This window comes from Myotis myotis, unplaced genomic scaffold (assembly GCF_014108235.1).
Source record: "Myotis myotis isolate mMyoMyo1 unplaced genomic scaffold, mMyoMyo1.p scaffold_m19_p_19, whole genome shotgun sequence".
In the NCBI taxonomy this organism is placed as follows: Eukaryota; Metazoa; Chordata; class Mammalia; order Chiroptera; family Vespertilionidae; genus Myotis; species Myotis myotis.
In genome coordinates this window covers 13,437,626-13,453,529 of record NW_023416323.1, presented here as the reverse complement: position 1 = coordinate 13,453,529, position 15,904 = coordinate 13,437,626, and the positions used below count along the sequence as shown (strand labels likewise).

General features: G+C 44.4%; 1 protein-coding gene across 10 annotated transcripts in view; it reads left to right on the top strand.

Annotated features, from left to right (window-relative positions):
* The window catches only part of SPG7 (SPG7 matrix AAA peptidase subunit, paraplegin), a 47,095-nt gene that overhangs the window by 11,212 nt on the left and 19,979 nt on the right, over nucleotides 1–15,904 (top strand). For 9 of the 10 annotated variants that reach the window (XM_036345610.1, XM_036345617.1, XM_036345612.1 and 6 more), the window contains 5 exons: nucleotides 1,231–1,370; nucleotides 3,198–3,300; nucleotides 6,096–6,221; nucleotides 6,535–6,697; nucleotides 7,494–7,667. In XM_036345610.1, coding sequence (XP_036201503.1) covers nucleotides 1,231–1,370; nucleotides 3,198–3,300; nucleotides 6,096–6,221; nucleotides 6,535–6,697; nucleotides 7,494–7,667 — 706 coding nt within the window. The remainder of the gene's footprint in view (nucleotides 1–1,230; nucleotides 1,371–3,197; nucleotides 3,301–6,095; nucleotides 6,222–6,534; nucleotides 6,698–7,493; nucleotides 7,668–15,904) is intronic. The other variant, XM_036345613.1, reaches the window with a different exon arrangement.

Below are 15,904 nucleotides of genomic sequence, written 5' to 3'. Positions count from 1 at the left end.
TATAAATAAGTGGAACAACAAATCGAAGTTTTTTTTTTATCTCTGTTTCTGTCTCTCTATAATAAAAAAGAAAAAAAAAGAGCGGTGATGATGGGTGCTGCTTGTCTCTGAGTATTGAGTGATCTGGGTGGCTGCAGCAGGGCCTTACAGAAGTGAGAGGATGATTCAGGCCCAGGTGACCAGTTTTAAAGAGGACATGCGAGTTGAATTGGCTTCTGGAATCATATATTGTGCTCTTGGATCTTGGCATAGAAAGGGTGTAATTTCTACGTTTTTCCCTTCAATTAAGTTGTGACCCCATTTACATGGTTAAGCCCGGTTTGAGTGATCAAAGCATTGAAGAAATCCAGATCAAACATATGGGGTCTGTTACATTATTCAGCAGCTGAGGCAAGTGGGTGTTCCAGCATAGGCCATGGTCACTATATTGTGACTGGTTGGTCCTCTTGTCTGCCTCTCCATCTGGCCTATTACTCCACAAAGTGGAGCCCGGCCAACTGGACTACGAGTGACAGTTACTCCACAAGAGATTTTTTGAGACTCTTAAGATCCGGGGTAAATCTAGTTGCTCAGTTTAGATTCCAGGGTGTGTTTAGAATTTGAGCTTGAAACGATTTAACTTTGGAAAGCATGTGGAGCAGGATCTTAGGAAAATGATGTGGAATTTATGCTCCTCCCCTAGAGAGTTGCACAGATATTTATCCTGTGGAAGCTTCAGACTAGCTAGCCCAGGAGCGATCAATCCCTGTGATGAGTTCAACTCATTGAGAACAGACTTGGGGACTCAGTATGGATTCCTAGACTGGTTTTTAGTTTCCTTTCTCAAAAGACTGCATCTGGAGGAGGCAGTTTCTTCTATGTCCAGGAAAGGTTTACTGAGAACAAAGACACCCACTTAGTTGAATTTCAGATTCAGTCAGTGGTTAAACACACATCTTCATATTTTGCCTAGTGGACTGTGTCCCAATCCAGTACTGCAGAATTGTCACTATCTCTGTGCTCTGCACACAGCTGTGTGGGGCAGGGTGCGGAGTTTGAAATGCAATGCCTCTCTCCATTTTCTTAAAATGTTCCTATTTGTGAAAATAAGAGAAAGCATATCTGTTAAAATTTTGATGTAATTGTGTTTGAGACAATGAAAGTTTTTTAGATGTGGATGTAGTTTCTGAATGACATCTGTATGTTTGAGGAATCGGCATCACTCACAGGCCCTGTGCCTTCTGCCCCCAGAGGCTGGCTTTGATGTACCGAATGCAGGTCGCAAACATCGACAAATTTGAAGAGAAGCTTCGAGCGGCTGAAGATGAGCTGAATATCGAAGGCAGGGACAGGATCCCGGTTTCCTATAAGCGTACAGGATTCTTTGGAAAGTATGTGTCAACTTTGTTGGTCCTTGACCTAAACCAGGCTTTGCTTTGTAATGCAAGAAACAAACTACAAGCAAAAATTTCAAACTGGCCTTCCTACAGTTAACTAGACCCCCTTGTGGGAGGATAAATAATGTATATAATCCTGAGAAATTTGGAAATGTGTGAAATTATCTAAGTTACTTGCTTTACTTGTCTGGTTGTATTTATGAATTTAGCACATTATGGGGTTGTTGTCTTCTACAAATAAGAAAGTGGAATAGAAAGGGGAAAAACACGTATAACCAGCAGAAATTCTTGATTCAGTGTTGCAAAGAGAAATAGAGACTGTAGGCCATAGGCCAGCAGACTCTTTAGTGGGAGCAGATCAATCAGCACAGTCAGGGGGCTCTAACTATATGCTGGGACTAACAGTGGCTGAAGGCCATGTACAGTGAGATTTACTGTTGGCTCATGGACATGCTTTGTAATTCTTATAAGACTCAGTGACTGGCAAGCACATCTGTGAAATGATCTGTGCCTTTAAATTCTATAACCTACTGGCTCCTGAAGGCTCAGGGCTCTGAGGCTGCGCCTCTGGTTTACTATAGGTATAATAGGGGTACAGGGCAGATGGGTGGCTTCCCCTCTTCACGTGGAGGGTTGACATCCCAGGGTATACTGTTTGTTCTAGGCTTATCCTGCCTTACTAACCAAAATTAACAACCTACTTTTTTTTTTCAATATACTTTTATTGATTTCAGAGAGTGGAAGGGAGTGGGAGAGAGATAGAAACATCAACGATGAGAGAGAATCATCGATCCGCTGCCTCCTGTACATCCTCTTCTGGGGATCAAGCCTGCATCCTGGGCATGTGTCCCTGACCGGAATCAAACCCGGGATCCTTCAGTCCACAGGCTGACGCCCTATCCACTGATTTAATGGCCTACTTTTTTTTTTTTTTTTTAAATATATTTTATTGATTTTTTACAGAGAGGAAGGGAGAGAGATAGAGAGTTAGAAACATCGATGAGAGAGAAACATCGATCAGCTGCCTCCTGCACATCTCCTACTGGGGATGTGCCCGCAACCCAGGTACATGCCCTTGACCGGAATCGAACCTGGGACCTTTCAGTCCGCAGGCCGACGCTCTATCCACTGAGCCAAACCGGTTTCGGCAATGGCCTACTTTTGAAAATGAAATTTATCGAATGTGAAAACCTGCTCTGGTTGGTTTGGTAATTATCACAAGGCTCTAGATCAGTGGTTCTCAACCTTCTTAATGCCGCGACCCTTTAATACAGTTCCTCATGTTGTGGTGACCCCCAACCATAAAATTATTTTCGTTGATACTTCATAACTGTAATTTTGCTAGTTATGAATCGTCATGTAAATATCTGATATGCAGGATGTATTTTCATTGTTACAAATTGAACATAATTAAAGCATAGTGATTAATCACAAAAACAATATGTAATCATATATGTGTTTTCCGATAGTCTTAGGTGACCCCTGTGAAAGGGTCGTTCGAGAACTGCTGCTCTAGATAATAGAATGAGTGTGTGGCATCAGCTATTCTGGCTTCATGCCAAGGTTATATATACTGTATCTCTAGAGTTTCTACACTCTATCTGACACTGGAAAAACTTTATGAAAGAGGGTAAGTGGTGAAAACTGGACAAGGAAACCCATTTTCACAACCATTTGTTCTACATGTTGCTCTAGAGGAAGGGGTAGCTCTTCTCATCTTTGAAATGTCCGTGGTCCCTGGTCCCTGACTTTATAAAGCGTGACTGTTAGCTGCCTGGCTGCCACTTCTGAGCCTGTAACTGCCTCTCTTTCTTGCACTAGTGCCCTCTACGCCTTGGGAATGACAGCGGTGGGCTTGGCCATCCTGTGGTATGTTTTTCGTTTGACTGGAATGACAGGAAGGGAAGGAGGATTCAGTGCTTTTGTAAGTTGCACAAATCATATTTCATTGAACTTGCAGTGTTAGGATTTGTGTGTTTGTTCTGGCTGAATGCTTTTCCCATAAACAACAGAATAAGTGTACAGTGAAAATGAACCTGTTGCAGAGGCCAGCCTGGACCCATAATTTGGCAGCTCATCTTTCCTTCTGTTTGGCTGACTGGAGGGTGTACAGTAACCACTTTTACCTGAGGGTCCTTTTCCTTGACTTGCTGGATGGCTGAGTCAAGGGAGTTTATGACAGCTTATTCTGCAGTTTTCAACATTAGCTGGGCATGACTGTTTTTGGTTTCCCTACTGGCTACACTAAGAAATTTTAAAGGTTATCTTTAAATAACATCCATAATACACTTTGAAAATATTCTATTGTTGTGGCATTAGTCATAACATGCGTTTTGCACCCCCATCAGAGGGGCCAGGGAGTGGGGGCAAAGTCTGCAGAAGGCATCTCCTGCTTCCTCCCTAGGATCTGTGACAAGGAGCTACCAGGAGGGGCCCTGTATCAGGGACACAGAGTGTCACCTCCTAGTTTCCACTTAGTCTAGGACCACATTCCTTTTTTTTTTAAAATATATTTTATTGATTTTTTACAGAGAGGAAGGGAGAGAGATAGAGAGTTAGAAACATCGATCAGCTGCCTCCTGCACATCTCCTACTGGGGATGTGCCCGCAACCCAGGTACGTGCCCTTGACCGGAATCGAACCCGGGACCTTTCATCCCGCAGGCCGACGCTCTATCCACTGAGCCAAACTGGTTTCGGCACACATTCCTATGTCTGTAGCCCAAGACTTAACAGCCTTACTTTTTCTTTTTCTTTTTCTTTTTTTTTTTTTTTTTTTTTGGTATAGCAAAGGTGGAGATTTATAGAAGAACAAGTACAGACTCCCACATGGGGAGAGGGAAAGAGTCCCACAGAATGAACTCCCACGTAGGGAGGGGGAAAGGGTCCCCAACAGCCTTACTTTTAATAGCAGCATGGTGTCTCGTGGGGATGTGCCATATTTTGCTCAACCAATTTGATAATTCTTGCATATTTATGGCTATTTATTTTTGTTGTTGTTGTATTTAAAAAATGCTCTGATGAAGTCTATGCACATGCATCTTTTGAGTGCCTAATTATTTGCCTCATGTACCTTACTAAAAGTAGATTGGCTGAAGTTTACACATCTTTCTAGGACCTTTAGCTATCCTGCCAGATTGCTCTCCAGAAATTTACCTATTAACATTTATACCAAAACTCCCCAGAATTGAGTGTTATTATATTACTTTTTAAATTTTTAATTGAATTTATTGGGGTGACATTGGTTAATAAAATTATATAGGTTTCAGTTGTAAAATTCTATAATACATCATCAGCATTTACATTACTTTTACAATCAGAAAAAAATTTACACAGTAGTGGGAAAGTCATATGGAATATAAAATAATGCAAAAGATTGTTAAGCCCTAGCCGGTTTGGCTCAGTGGATAGAGCATTACCTGCAGACCGAAGGATCCCAGGTTTGATTCTAGTCAAGGGCATGTACCTCAGTTGCAGGCTCCTCTCAGCCCTGGCCCTGGTCAGGGTGTGTGCAGGAGACAACTAATCGATGTGTTTCTCTCATACCGATTTTTCTCTCTGTCTTTCCCTCTCTTTTCCACTCTCTAAAAATCAATGGAAAAGTGTCCTCAGGTGAAGATTAAAAAAAAAAGACATTGTTAAATTACCTAATTTGTGTGTGGGAGTTTTGGGTTTTATTATTTTTTAATACAGTGGGGCCTTGACTTACGAGTTTAATTCATTCCGTGACGGAGCTCGTAACTCAAATTACTCATATGTCAAATCTTTTTTTTTTTTTTTTAAATATATGTATTTTTTATTGATTTCAGAGAGGAAGGGAGAGGAAAGGAGAGAGAGATAGAAACATCAATGATGAGAGAGACTCATCGATTGGCTGCCTTCTGCACGCCCCACACTGGGGATCAAGCCTGCAACCCAGGCATGTGCCCTTGACTGGAATCGAACCTGGGACCCGTCAGTCCACAGGCCAATGCTCTATCCACTGAGCCAAACCTGCCAGGGCCATATGTCAAATCTTAAAGTGAACAAGTGAGACACGTGATGTTGGGCTGATGTTGTGGCGTTCACTGTGACGTTCGCTGCGCCAACTAGCGGTGGGGTATCTGAAGCTGGCTCGTAACCCGAATTTTAGCTCGCAACTCAAAGCAAAAAATCGGCCGAGAGACGGCTCGTATCTCAAAAAACTCGTTAGTCAGGACACTCGTAAGTCAAGGCACCACTGTATATTTTTATGGATTTCAGAGAGGAAAGGAGAGGGAGAGAAAGAGATAGAAACATCAATGATGAGAGAGAATCATTGATCAGCTGCCTCCTGCATGCCCCACACTGGGATCGAGCTGGCAACCTGGGCATGTGTCCTGACTGGGAATGGAACTGTGACCTGGTTCACAGGTCGATGCTCAGCTACTGAGGCATGCCTGGCTGGGCTGGTTTTATTTTTTTAAGGCAGATTGCTAGATGCTAGAGAGCTTTCTTACAGTAAATGATGTAAAATAAACATTTCCCCTTGTATGTCTGAAATATGACCTTAACTGCCATCTGTCTGCATGAGTGGAGAGGGTGTGGGCTGGTCCTTCTGGGTGGTAGGAGGAGGGTTCCATGAGATCCTCCAGAAATGGGGTGGTGGGGACGAAGGGGCTTCAGGTGGAGCCAGCACTGAAGCACTCATCTTCTAGCTCTGGGAGTGCACAGCTCGATGCCTTTTGTTCTTTCTACCCAGAATCAGCTTAGAATGGCTCGTTTCACAATTGTGGATGGCAGGACGGGGAAGGGAGTCAGCTTCAAGGATGTGGCAGGGATGCATGAAGCCAAACTGGAGGTCAAAGAGTTTGTGGATTATCTGAAGGTAAGCACAGGTTCTGAACAGGAGATGGTGAGAACTACATTGATCAGATGTGTGCGCTGCGTGGTGAGCTCTCCGTGCTGAGGCGGGGGACAACATGCACTATACAAGCTAAATGCACAGTTTTGGTCAGCAGAAGGGCTGATAGCCAATCACTGATCGTACCCAGAGCCTCTGGGACACTGGCTTTTCCCAGAACCATGTGCACCATTGCTGATTCATGTCAGCACATGAATTGACCTTCAAGGGATCAGTTTCTTGAAAATTATGTTAGAAAAATCTGTTGTTAGTGTCACATTATCTGCTGCTTTTCTAGAGCCCAGAGCGCTTCCTTCAACTTGGTGCCAAAGTTCCTAAGGGTGCACTTTTGCTTGGACCTCCTGGCTGTGGAAAGACCCTGCTGGCCAAGGCCGTGGCGACAGAGGCCCAGGTGCCCTTCTTGGCGATGGCTGGCCCAGAGTTCGTGGAGGTCATTGGAGGTAAGCGTTGCTTGGGGGGCTGCAAACAGGCTCGCCCGACTACTTGTTCATGATGGCCCTCCTTTCACACGTTCTCCCTAAGGACTGAATTAATGAGGAAATGGGGGGAATAGAGAAGGAAAAACGAAACCTGGTTTATGGGAAACATTGTATTTATATATAGAATTGGGTGATGATGTTCTTTTTTTTTTTTTAATATTTTATTGATTTTTTACAGAGAGGAAGGGAGAGAGATAGTTAGAAACATCGATGAGAGAGAAACATCGATCAGCTGCCTCCTGCACATCTCCCACTGGGGGTGTGCCCACAACCCAGGTACATGCCCTTGACCGGAATCGAACCTGGGACCTTTCAGTCCGCAGGCCGACGCTCTATCCACTGAGCCAAACCAGTTTCGGCAATGATATTCTTCAAAGCTACTTCCGCTTGTGGTTCAGGAGAGTGAGCATCCTCTGCAGTGGTTCTCAACCTTCCTAATGCCACGACCCTTTACTACAGCTCCTCATGTTGTGGTGACCCCCAACCATACAATTATTTTCGTTGCTACTTCAAAACTGTAATTTTGCCACTGTTATGAATCGTAATGTAAATATCTGATATGCTATATGTGTTTTCTGATGGTCGCGACCCACAGGTTGAGAACCAGTGCTCTAGGGTGACCTCCACTCGTTTTCTTTGCTTGAGTGGATGCTTGCTGAGATTCCACCGTCCTTGCTGAGCACCTTTGGCCCCTGACCCAAGAGTAGGGCTCATCTCCTATTACCTGTCCGCTTCCTGATCCTCTGTGTCCCTTCAGGCCTTGGCGCTGCCCGTGTGCGGAGCCTCTTCAAGGAGGCCCGCGCCCGGGCCCCTTGCATCGTCTACATTGATGAGATTGACGCCGTGGGCAAGAAGCGCTCTACCACCATGTCTGGCTTCTCCAACACAGAGGAGGAGCAGACCCTCAACCAGCTTCTAGTGGAAATGGATGGTGAGCACTCTCCTCCGCTGCTTCTGTGAGGGGAGAAGGGTTTCAACTCTTTCAAAATAGTCCTTTTCTAGGTGGATCATGCTGCTTATGTTTGTTATCCCAGAACCTTACACTTATGCTCATAGACATTTTATTTTTCTCCAGTCGTTGGTCTCTACTGTTTCTCCACCTCAACACCTGTCACAGGTGATGGTGATCTCAGCACACAGAGAATGATTGTTTAGCAGATAAAAGCTAGAAGCAAGGTCAGCTTAAAAACTATTCATCATCATGCTGTCCTCAAGAAACAAAGCTTTTAATTTTAAAAAGTCAGGGGAATAGTAAAGAAAAAAGAGAAAAGCAATTAGGAATACAAGTGGCAGGTCAGGCCATGATGATGTTTTCAGTCTTGAATGACCTAAGTTGATTGTGCTGTTGTGTGTCTCTCTATATACTGTCCTGGTTGAAGGGTGAGCCAGATGGAGGGTGGAACAGGACAACTTGGAAACTGATGTGTCTGTTGCCCTGAGTGAGGTTCTTTGTTTGCCACCCTTGAAAATGACCTCTGGACTGGCTTCCACACAATTTCTTTTTCTTTCTTTTTTTATTTTATTTTATTTTTTTAATGTATTTTATTGATTTTTACAGAGGGGAGAGGGATAGAGCGTTAGAAACATCAATGAGATAGAAACATCCATCAGCTGCCTCCTGCACACTCCCTACTGGGAATGTGCCCACAACCAAGGTACATGCCCTTGACTGGAATCGAACCTGGGACCCTTCAGTCCACAGGCTGATGCTCTGTTCACTGAGCCAAACCAGTTATGGCCCTTTTTTTATTTTTTAATGGAAATGACCCAGTAAAGGTGACATGGAATTGTTTTCTTTTGAGCTACTTTGGCAAGATATTCTTTTTGTGTTTGTGTGTATAGATATGGTATGTTCATTTTTATTGTAGTGAAGGATGCATATAATATAAAATTTACCATTTTAACCATTTTTCTGTGTACAGGTCAGTGGCATTAAGTACATTCTAATTGTTGGTCAACCATCACCATTATCCATCTCCAGAACTTTCTCATCTTAAACTGAAGCTCTGTCCCTGTTAAACACTAACTCTCCATTCTCCTTTTCCAGTCCCTGGCACCCATCCTTCTACCTTCTGTCTGTGAATTCAACTATTCTAGGGACTTCATATAAATGGAATCATATAGTATTTATTCTGTTGTATCTGACTTATTTCACTGAGCAGAATTTCCTTCCTTTTAAAGACTGAATAATAATCCATTGTATAGATAGACTACATTTTGTTTATCCATTCATCTGTTGATGGACACTTGTGGCAATTGTGAATAATGGGCATTCAAATATCTCTTCATGTCCTAGCTGTGTAAGATCCATTTTTAGCTTTTCTTTAATCAGAATTCTAGTTGTATTTTAGCTATTGTAGATGAGGGAGACACTTTTTTCTCAATGTATTTTTGGTTCTAAGGAACTATTTATCTGTGTATTTATTTTCCCTTTTAAAGTTTTTTTTACCATTTGGGATGTATATCTGTTGTCCAGGATACGGATAGTTGAATTTGATTGTATGTGACTAAGGGCAAAACTTTTCTTTTAACCTCTCATTTTGAAGTAAAATAATCTCAGACTTATAAAAGCATTGTACAGCAGTCAGAAGAGTTCCTTTATAGCTTCCCCCAAGCTTTCGAAGGCTGACATGGCTGTTACCAGGCTGTAAGTGTCCATGGATATTCCTTTTCTGGTCCAGGATTTAGTGTGCCAACATAACACATTTAGTCTCTTTGGTCTCTTCCAGCCTGGGTCTAGTTCTCTGTCTTTTTTTATGTGTGGCCAAGACACTTTTTAAAAATATATATATTTTATTGATTTCTTATAGAGAGGAAGGGAGAGGGATAGAGAGTTAGAAACATTGATGAGAGAGAAACATCGATCAGCTGCCTCCTGCACACTCCCTACTGGGTATGTGCCTGCAACCAAGGTACATGCCCTTGCCCAGAATCGAACCTGGGACCCTTGAGTCCGCAGGCCGATGCTCTATCCATTGAGCCAAACCGGTTAGGGTGCCAAGACACTTTTATAGACCAGTTTCATTTAAGGATGCTGTTCTGTGTCCTCAGAAATAGGTTGAGTCAAGCATTTTTGACAGGAACAACACAGTAGTCTTGGTGTAACTCACTGCAGGTGGCATTGCTATGTCTCGTCCCTGGTGCTGAGATTCTGACTGAGATGGCCTCCAGCGGGCTTGGCAAGGCCTTTCCACACACATTGTTGAGTAGGTCAGATGGACAGATGCATGTGGAAGCATTTTATAAGCTCTGCAAGCTCTCCAGTTTTAAAATTAAGGTATAATTTCTAACAAAGCTTAGGAAAGGGCTGTATTACACTGTAAGAATGGTCCCCCCTGGTGCTACCTTGTGGACACAAACAATCAAGATCAGAGGAGCTACCTTCCACATGAAGAGCAAGCTTTCCTTAGAAGGAATTTTTCAGAGAACTCGGTGTCTTTTTATGTTTTTAATATGTTTTTGTTTATTCTATTTTATTTTTGTTAATCTTTATCCTGGGATATTTTTCCCATTGGTGTTTTTTTTAGAGAGAGTGGAAGGGAGAGGGAGAGACAGAGAGAGAGAAACATTGATGTGTGAGAGACACATCAATTGGTGCCTCCTGCCTGTGGTCGGGGATAGAGCCTGCAACCCAGACATGCGTCATTGACCAGAATCAAACCCGTGACCCCTCAGTCTGCAGGCTGACACTCGAACCAGTGAGCCAAACTGGCCAGGGCTGTTTTTGTTGGTTTTAGGGAAAGAGAGAAAAACATCAATTCAGAGAGAAACATCAATCAGCTGCCTACTGCATGCCCCCTATGGGCAATTGATCTGCAACCTGAGCATGTGCTCTGACTTGAAATTGAACTGGTGACTGTTTCGTGCACAGGACAATGCCCAACAAACTGAGCCACAGGGGGCAGGGCAAGACCTGGGTGTCTTTAGAGATGTTAGTAGAGTGAGTTGTCGAGAGACACACCCTCAAAGATAGGGGCTCTTCAAGAGTACTTTCCAGGCCAGGTTCCAGGGACCCCCTACCCCAGAGTCCTGTATGCCAGACCCGCTGTGACTCTTCTCCACCCAGTGCCTAGCTGTGGCGACTGAGTTCTGCTTTTCAACTGAGGCACTATTTTATAGTTGAAAAATTTGCCCGCCTAGTGTTGTACAGTGGTTGAGGGTCAACCTATGAACCGGGAGGTCACAGTTCATTTCCCAGTTAGGGCACTTGCCCTGGTTGCAGGCTCTATCCTAGTAGGAGCGTGCAGGAGGCAGCCAATCAATGATTCTCTCTCATCATTGATGTTTCTATCTCTTTCTCCCTCTCCCTTTCTCTCTGAAATCAATAAAAATATGTTTAAAAATATATATATATCCATTTTTTAAAAATTTGGTGTCTGCCCTGGCTGGGTAATTCAGTTGGTTAGAGTGTTGTCCCAATATGCCAAGGTAGCTGGTCAGGGCATGTACAAGACTCAAACAATGAATGCATAAATAAGTGGAACATCAAATCGGTGTTTCTCTTCCTCTCTCTTTCCCTTTCTTTCCCTCTATCCCTCCATTTCTGTCCCTCTCCCTCTGAAGGAATATGAAAAACACCTCTGGTTCTGTCCATTAATGGGCCAGGTGGGCAGATGGTGGAGATGGGCCAGGCCTGAGGGTACCGGAGCCTAAGGTCTGCTGTCATCTGTGACAGACCAGGCTGGGACCCATCACTGTGCATGTGATGGTTCAACTTCTGGTTGTCTTTTTATTTTTTATTTTTATTTTTTAAATATTTTATTGATTCTTTACAGACAGGAAGGGAGAGGGATAGAGAGTTAGAAACATCGATCAGCTGCCTCCTACACACTCCCCACTGGATGTGTGCCCGCAACTAAGGTACATGCCCTTGACCGGAATCGAACCTGGGACCCCTGAGTCCACGGGCCGACGCTCTATCTACTGAGCCAAACTGGTTAGGGCTCTTTTTATTTTTTTAAAAATATTTTTATTTCAGAGAGCAAGGGAGAAATAGAGAGAGATAGAAACATCCATGATGAGAGAGAATCATTGATTGGCTGCCTCTTGCTACTGGGGATCGAGTCCGCAACCCGGGCATGTGCCCTTGACCTGCATCAAACCCGGGACTCTTCAGTCTGCAGGCCGATGCTCTATCCACTGAGCCAACCAGCTAGGGCTGGTTGTCTCTTTAAAAGAATGAATAATCTTTGTGATACTGAGTGGACAAAGATGATTAGTTGGCTGTCCAAACCCAATATGTCACCAGGTCTCACTGCCCTGCTGGATGCAGTGATGTCCATGTTTGTCATATGGCTGTCTAAGCCTTGGACCCTGCTGGGGTCCAGCCCCAGCGGGTCCAGGGGTCCCCAAAGGTGTGGACGGAGTCGGCGAAGAAGGAATGACATGGAGGCAGCGTTCAGTTGATCAGCAGCCTAGCCAGGATCTCCAGCCAGGATCTCCAGCCAAGCTCTGGTCTGGATCTCCAGAGAGGTTCTGCTTCGGATCTCCAGCCAGGTTCTCTGTCCATGTTCTCTTGCTAGGTTCTCCAGGTTCTCCAGCCAGGTTCTGTAGCCATGTTCCCTCGCTAGGTTCTCCAGCCAGGTTCTGTCCAGGTTCTCCAGCCAGGTTCAGTCACCAGGTTCTAGTCAGGTTCTCTTGCCAATTTCTGTAGTCAGGTTCAGTCCAGGATCTTTTGCCATGTTCTCTCGCTAGGTTCTGTCTCTAGGTTCTGAGGCCAGTTTCTGTCCAGGATCTTTTGCCATGTTCTCTCCAGCGAAGTTCTTCTGTCTCTAGAGAACGTTCGGTGTAGGTTCTGTGCCTCGGTTCTGTCTCTCTCTCTTCTGTATTCTAAGTTCTGTCTCTTACTGTCTTATTACATCTGTATTTATACCAGTTGATTCAATCCTATCAATCTCTATTACAAAGGTTAGGGCGTTTCTTATCTCCATTCCAGGGAGTAAAGATTATGTAGCTTAAGCATGATTGTTCGTAGTTAAAGTGATTAATTACCCACCTGGCACTAGTTAAGAGGTTTTATTCCCTCCCTAACTTCAGGGGAAAATCCCTACCTGGGGAAACAACCTTTCTCAGAGACCTTGGTTAAAACACATAGTGCCAAGAAGGTGAGCAAACATATTAAGAACAGTATGCCATATATGCCAGGTCCCTTGAAACAGCAAGCATGGACCGGCTCCCGGCAGGACCCCAGGTGTGCTCATGGACTGTGTAAGGATGCTGTGGGCTTCACACCGGTCCTCTCCTCTGAGCCATGGTTTTCTGAGGTTACAATGATGTTAAAGTTCATGACCTCACTTGTGATTCTGCACACTTCTGAGTGTGACAGAGTTTCATCCCTGGTGATTATGCAGGGACTCCCACTGGCTCTCACTGTGACTGAGCACTCTGGGCCATGGGAAGCACTGCACATCTGTGTCTTTCTGCTTATATTGCTTTTTGCAATGAAGACAGAGACCACCTTTTTGGGCAGGCTTGAGCCCACCAGGAAGCATTTACCAGATGGCATCTTCCTTTGAGCTGAACCTCTCTGTGCTGCCATGAAAAGAGCTGCTTCCGCCCCTGGATTTGCTCATGCCCAGAATCCCTGACTGAAGTCCTCTTGTTGGGCTAAGCCAGTAGCAAACAAGTCCCTGTGTGCACAGACACAACTGAGCATTCTCAGCCCTTCAGCTGTCTCTGAAGAGACTTTGTTACTCCTTTCTATTCATTGAAGTACAGAGTGTGGAGCAGATGCTATGCCGGTAGTGGGAAAAGCTCACTGAGGAAGAGAAGTCTTCATCTCATGGGTCAGGCACAGTACACCTTGCAGGACTGCCAGACTTATGTGGGAATGGCAACTGCATCTAAGAGCAGTGGGACCAGCTGAGCGAACTGTGGGCTGTCACTGCTTTATAGTTGCTTATTTTTTAATATATTTTTATTGGTTTCAGAGAGGAAGGGGGAGGGAGAGAGAGATAGAAACATCATTGATGAGAGAGAATCATTGGTCGGCTGCCTCCTACATGCCCCCTACTGGGGATCAAACCTACAACCCAGGCATGTGCCCTTGACTGTAATTGAACCTGGAACCCTTCAGTCCACAGTCCCACGCTCTATCCACTGGGCCAAACCAGCTAGGGCTCACCTCTTTATAGTTTGATTGGCAGAAAGAAGGCTTTGCACTGAGTGCCCTCTGCGCTAGCTGTGTTTGTCCGAACTCTGTATTAGAAAGTGTGGGAGAACATAAACTCTGATTCTGCTCGGAGTCATTGGAAAACCCCAGTTACTGTGCATATGGCCTTTCCATTTTGTTTTTTTGTTTTTATTAATCCTCACCCGAGGATGTTTTTTTCCATTGATTTTTAAAGAGAGAGGGAGGGAGGGGGAGAGAGAGAGAGAAACATCTATGTGAGAGAGACGTATTGATTGGTTGAGTCCTGCAAGAACCCCAACCAGGGCCCGGAATCAAACCTACAGCCCAGATACGTGTCCCTCCGCCACTTCTTATTTTATGTTTTTATTGGTTTTGGCGGGGGGGGGTGGGGGGGGAGGGAGAGAGAGATAGAAACATCAATGAGAGAGAAACATCATCGATCGACTGCCTCCTCTACACCCCCCTTGGGATTGAGCCCACAACCTGGGCATGTGCCCTGACCAGGAATCGAACTGGTGACCTCTTGGTTCATAGGTCGATGCTCAACCACTGAGCCACGCCGGCCAGGGCTCGCCTTCTCCATATTAACATAGGGCTCCTTTTGCATTAATACTTATATAAATTGTGAAGTTTTGGTTGCTCCAGCACTCTTTAAAACACTGCTTCCTCCACTGAATTGCTTTTGCACCTTCATCAGAGCTCAGCTGGCATATTTAGGAATGTCTGTTCCTGGGCATACTGGTCTGCGTTGGTCTCTAAGTCTAAATCTGTGCTATACCACAACATACAGCCTTCTTCACTGAGCTGCCCAGATGGAGGAGTCCTCCCACTTTGCTCTTGTCCAACAGTGTTGAAGTGCTTCTCCTTCCTTTGCCTTTTCCTATAACTTTTAGAATAAGCTTGTTCTTATCTACCAAGTAGTCCTGCTGAGATTTTGATAGGAATACTCTCCTAATAGGATAGTTAGAGTGAAAAATCATGGCAACACCAGATGCTTGTGAAGATGTGAAGGAATTGCATCTTCTACACTGCCTGTGGGAATGTGAAATATGTATCCTCTCTGGGAAATAGTGTCTAAAAAAATTAAACATAGACTTACCATAGGACACACCCCTGGTTGCTCTTGCTAGAGAAAAGTTTACACAAAACACCTGTGCAGCAGTGTTCACATTTTTGTAATAGCTGAAAACTGAAAACAACCCAGATGTCCTTTAGTGGGTGCATAGTTAAACTCTGCTATGTCCTTATCATGGTTTCCATGCAGCAATCAAAAGAAAGAAACTGGCCCTGTCCGGGTGGCTCAGTTGGTTGGAGCATCATCTTGCTCACTAAAAGGTTTTGGGTTGTTGTTGTTTTTGAAATATATATATATATATATATTTTTTTTTTTTTAAAAATATATTTTATTGATTTTTTACAGAGAGGAAGGGAGAGAGATAGAGAGTTAGAAACATCGATGAGAGAGAAACATCGATCAGCCGCCTCCTGCACATCCCCCGCTGGGGATATGCCCGCAACCCAGGTACATGCCCTTGACCGGAATCGAACCTGGGACCTTTCAGTCCGCAGGCCGACGCTCTATCCACTGAGCCAAACCGGTTTCGGCTTGAAATATATTTTTATTGCCCTAGCCAGTTTGGTTCAGTGGATAGAGCGTTGGCCTATGGACTGAAGGGTCCTGGATTCGATTCTGGTCAAGGGCATATACCTCGGTTGCAGACTCCTTCCCGGCCCGAGCCCTGGTCAGGTCTCATGCAGGAGGCAACTAATCGATGTTTCTCTCACATCGATGTTTCTATCTTTCTCCTCTCTCTTCCACTCTCCCTAAAAACAAATGGAAAAATATCCTCGGGTGAGGATTAACCAAAAAATATATAATTTTATTGGTTTCAGAAAGGAAGGGAGAGAGAGAGATAGAAACATCAATGATGAGAAAGAATCATTGATCGGCTGCCTCCTGTATGCTCCACACTGGGAATTGAGCCTGCAACCTGGGCATGTGCCCTGACCAGGATTCAAACTGTGACCTTCTAGTT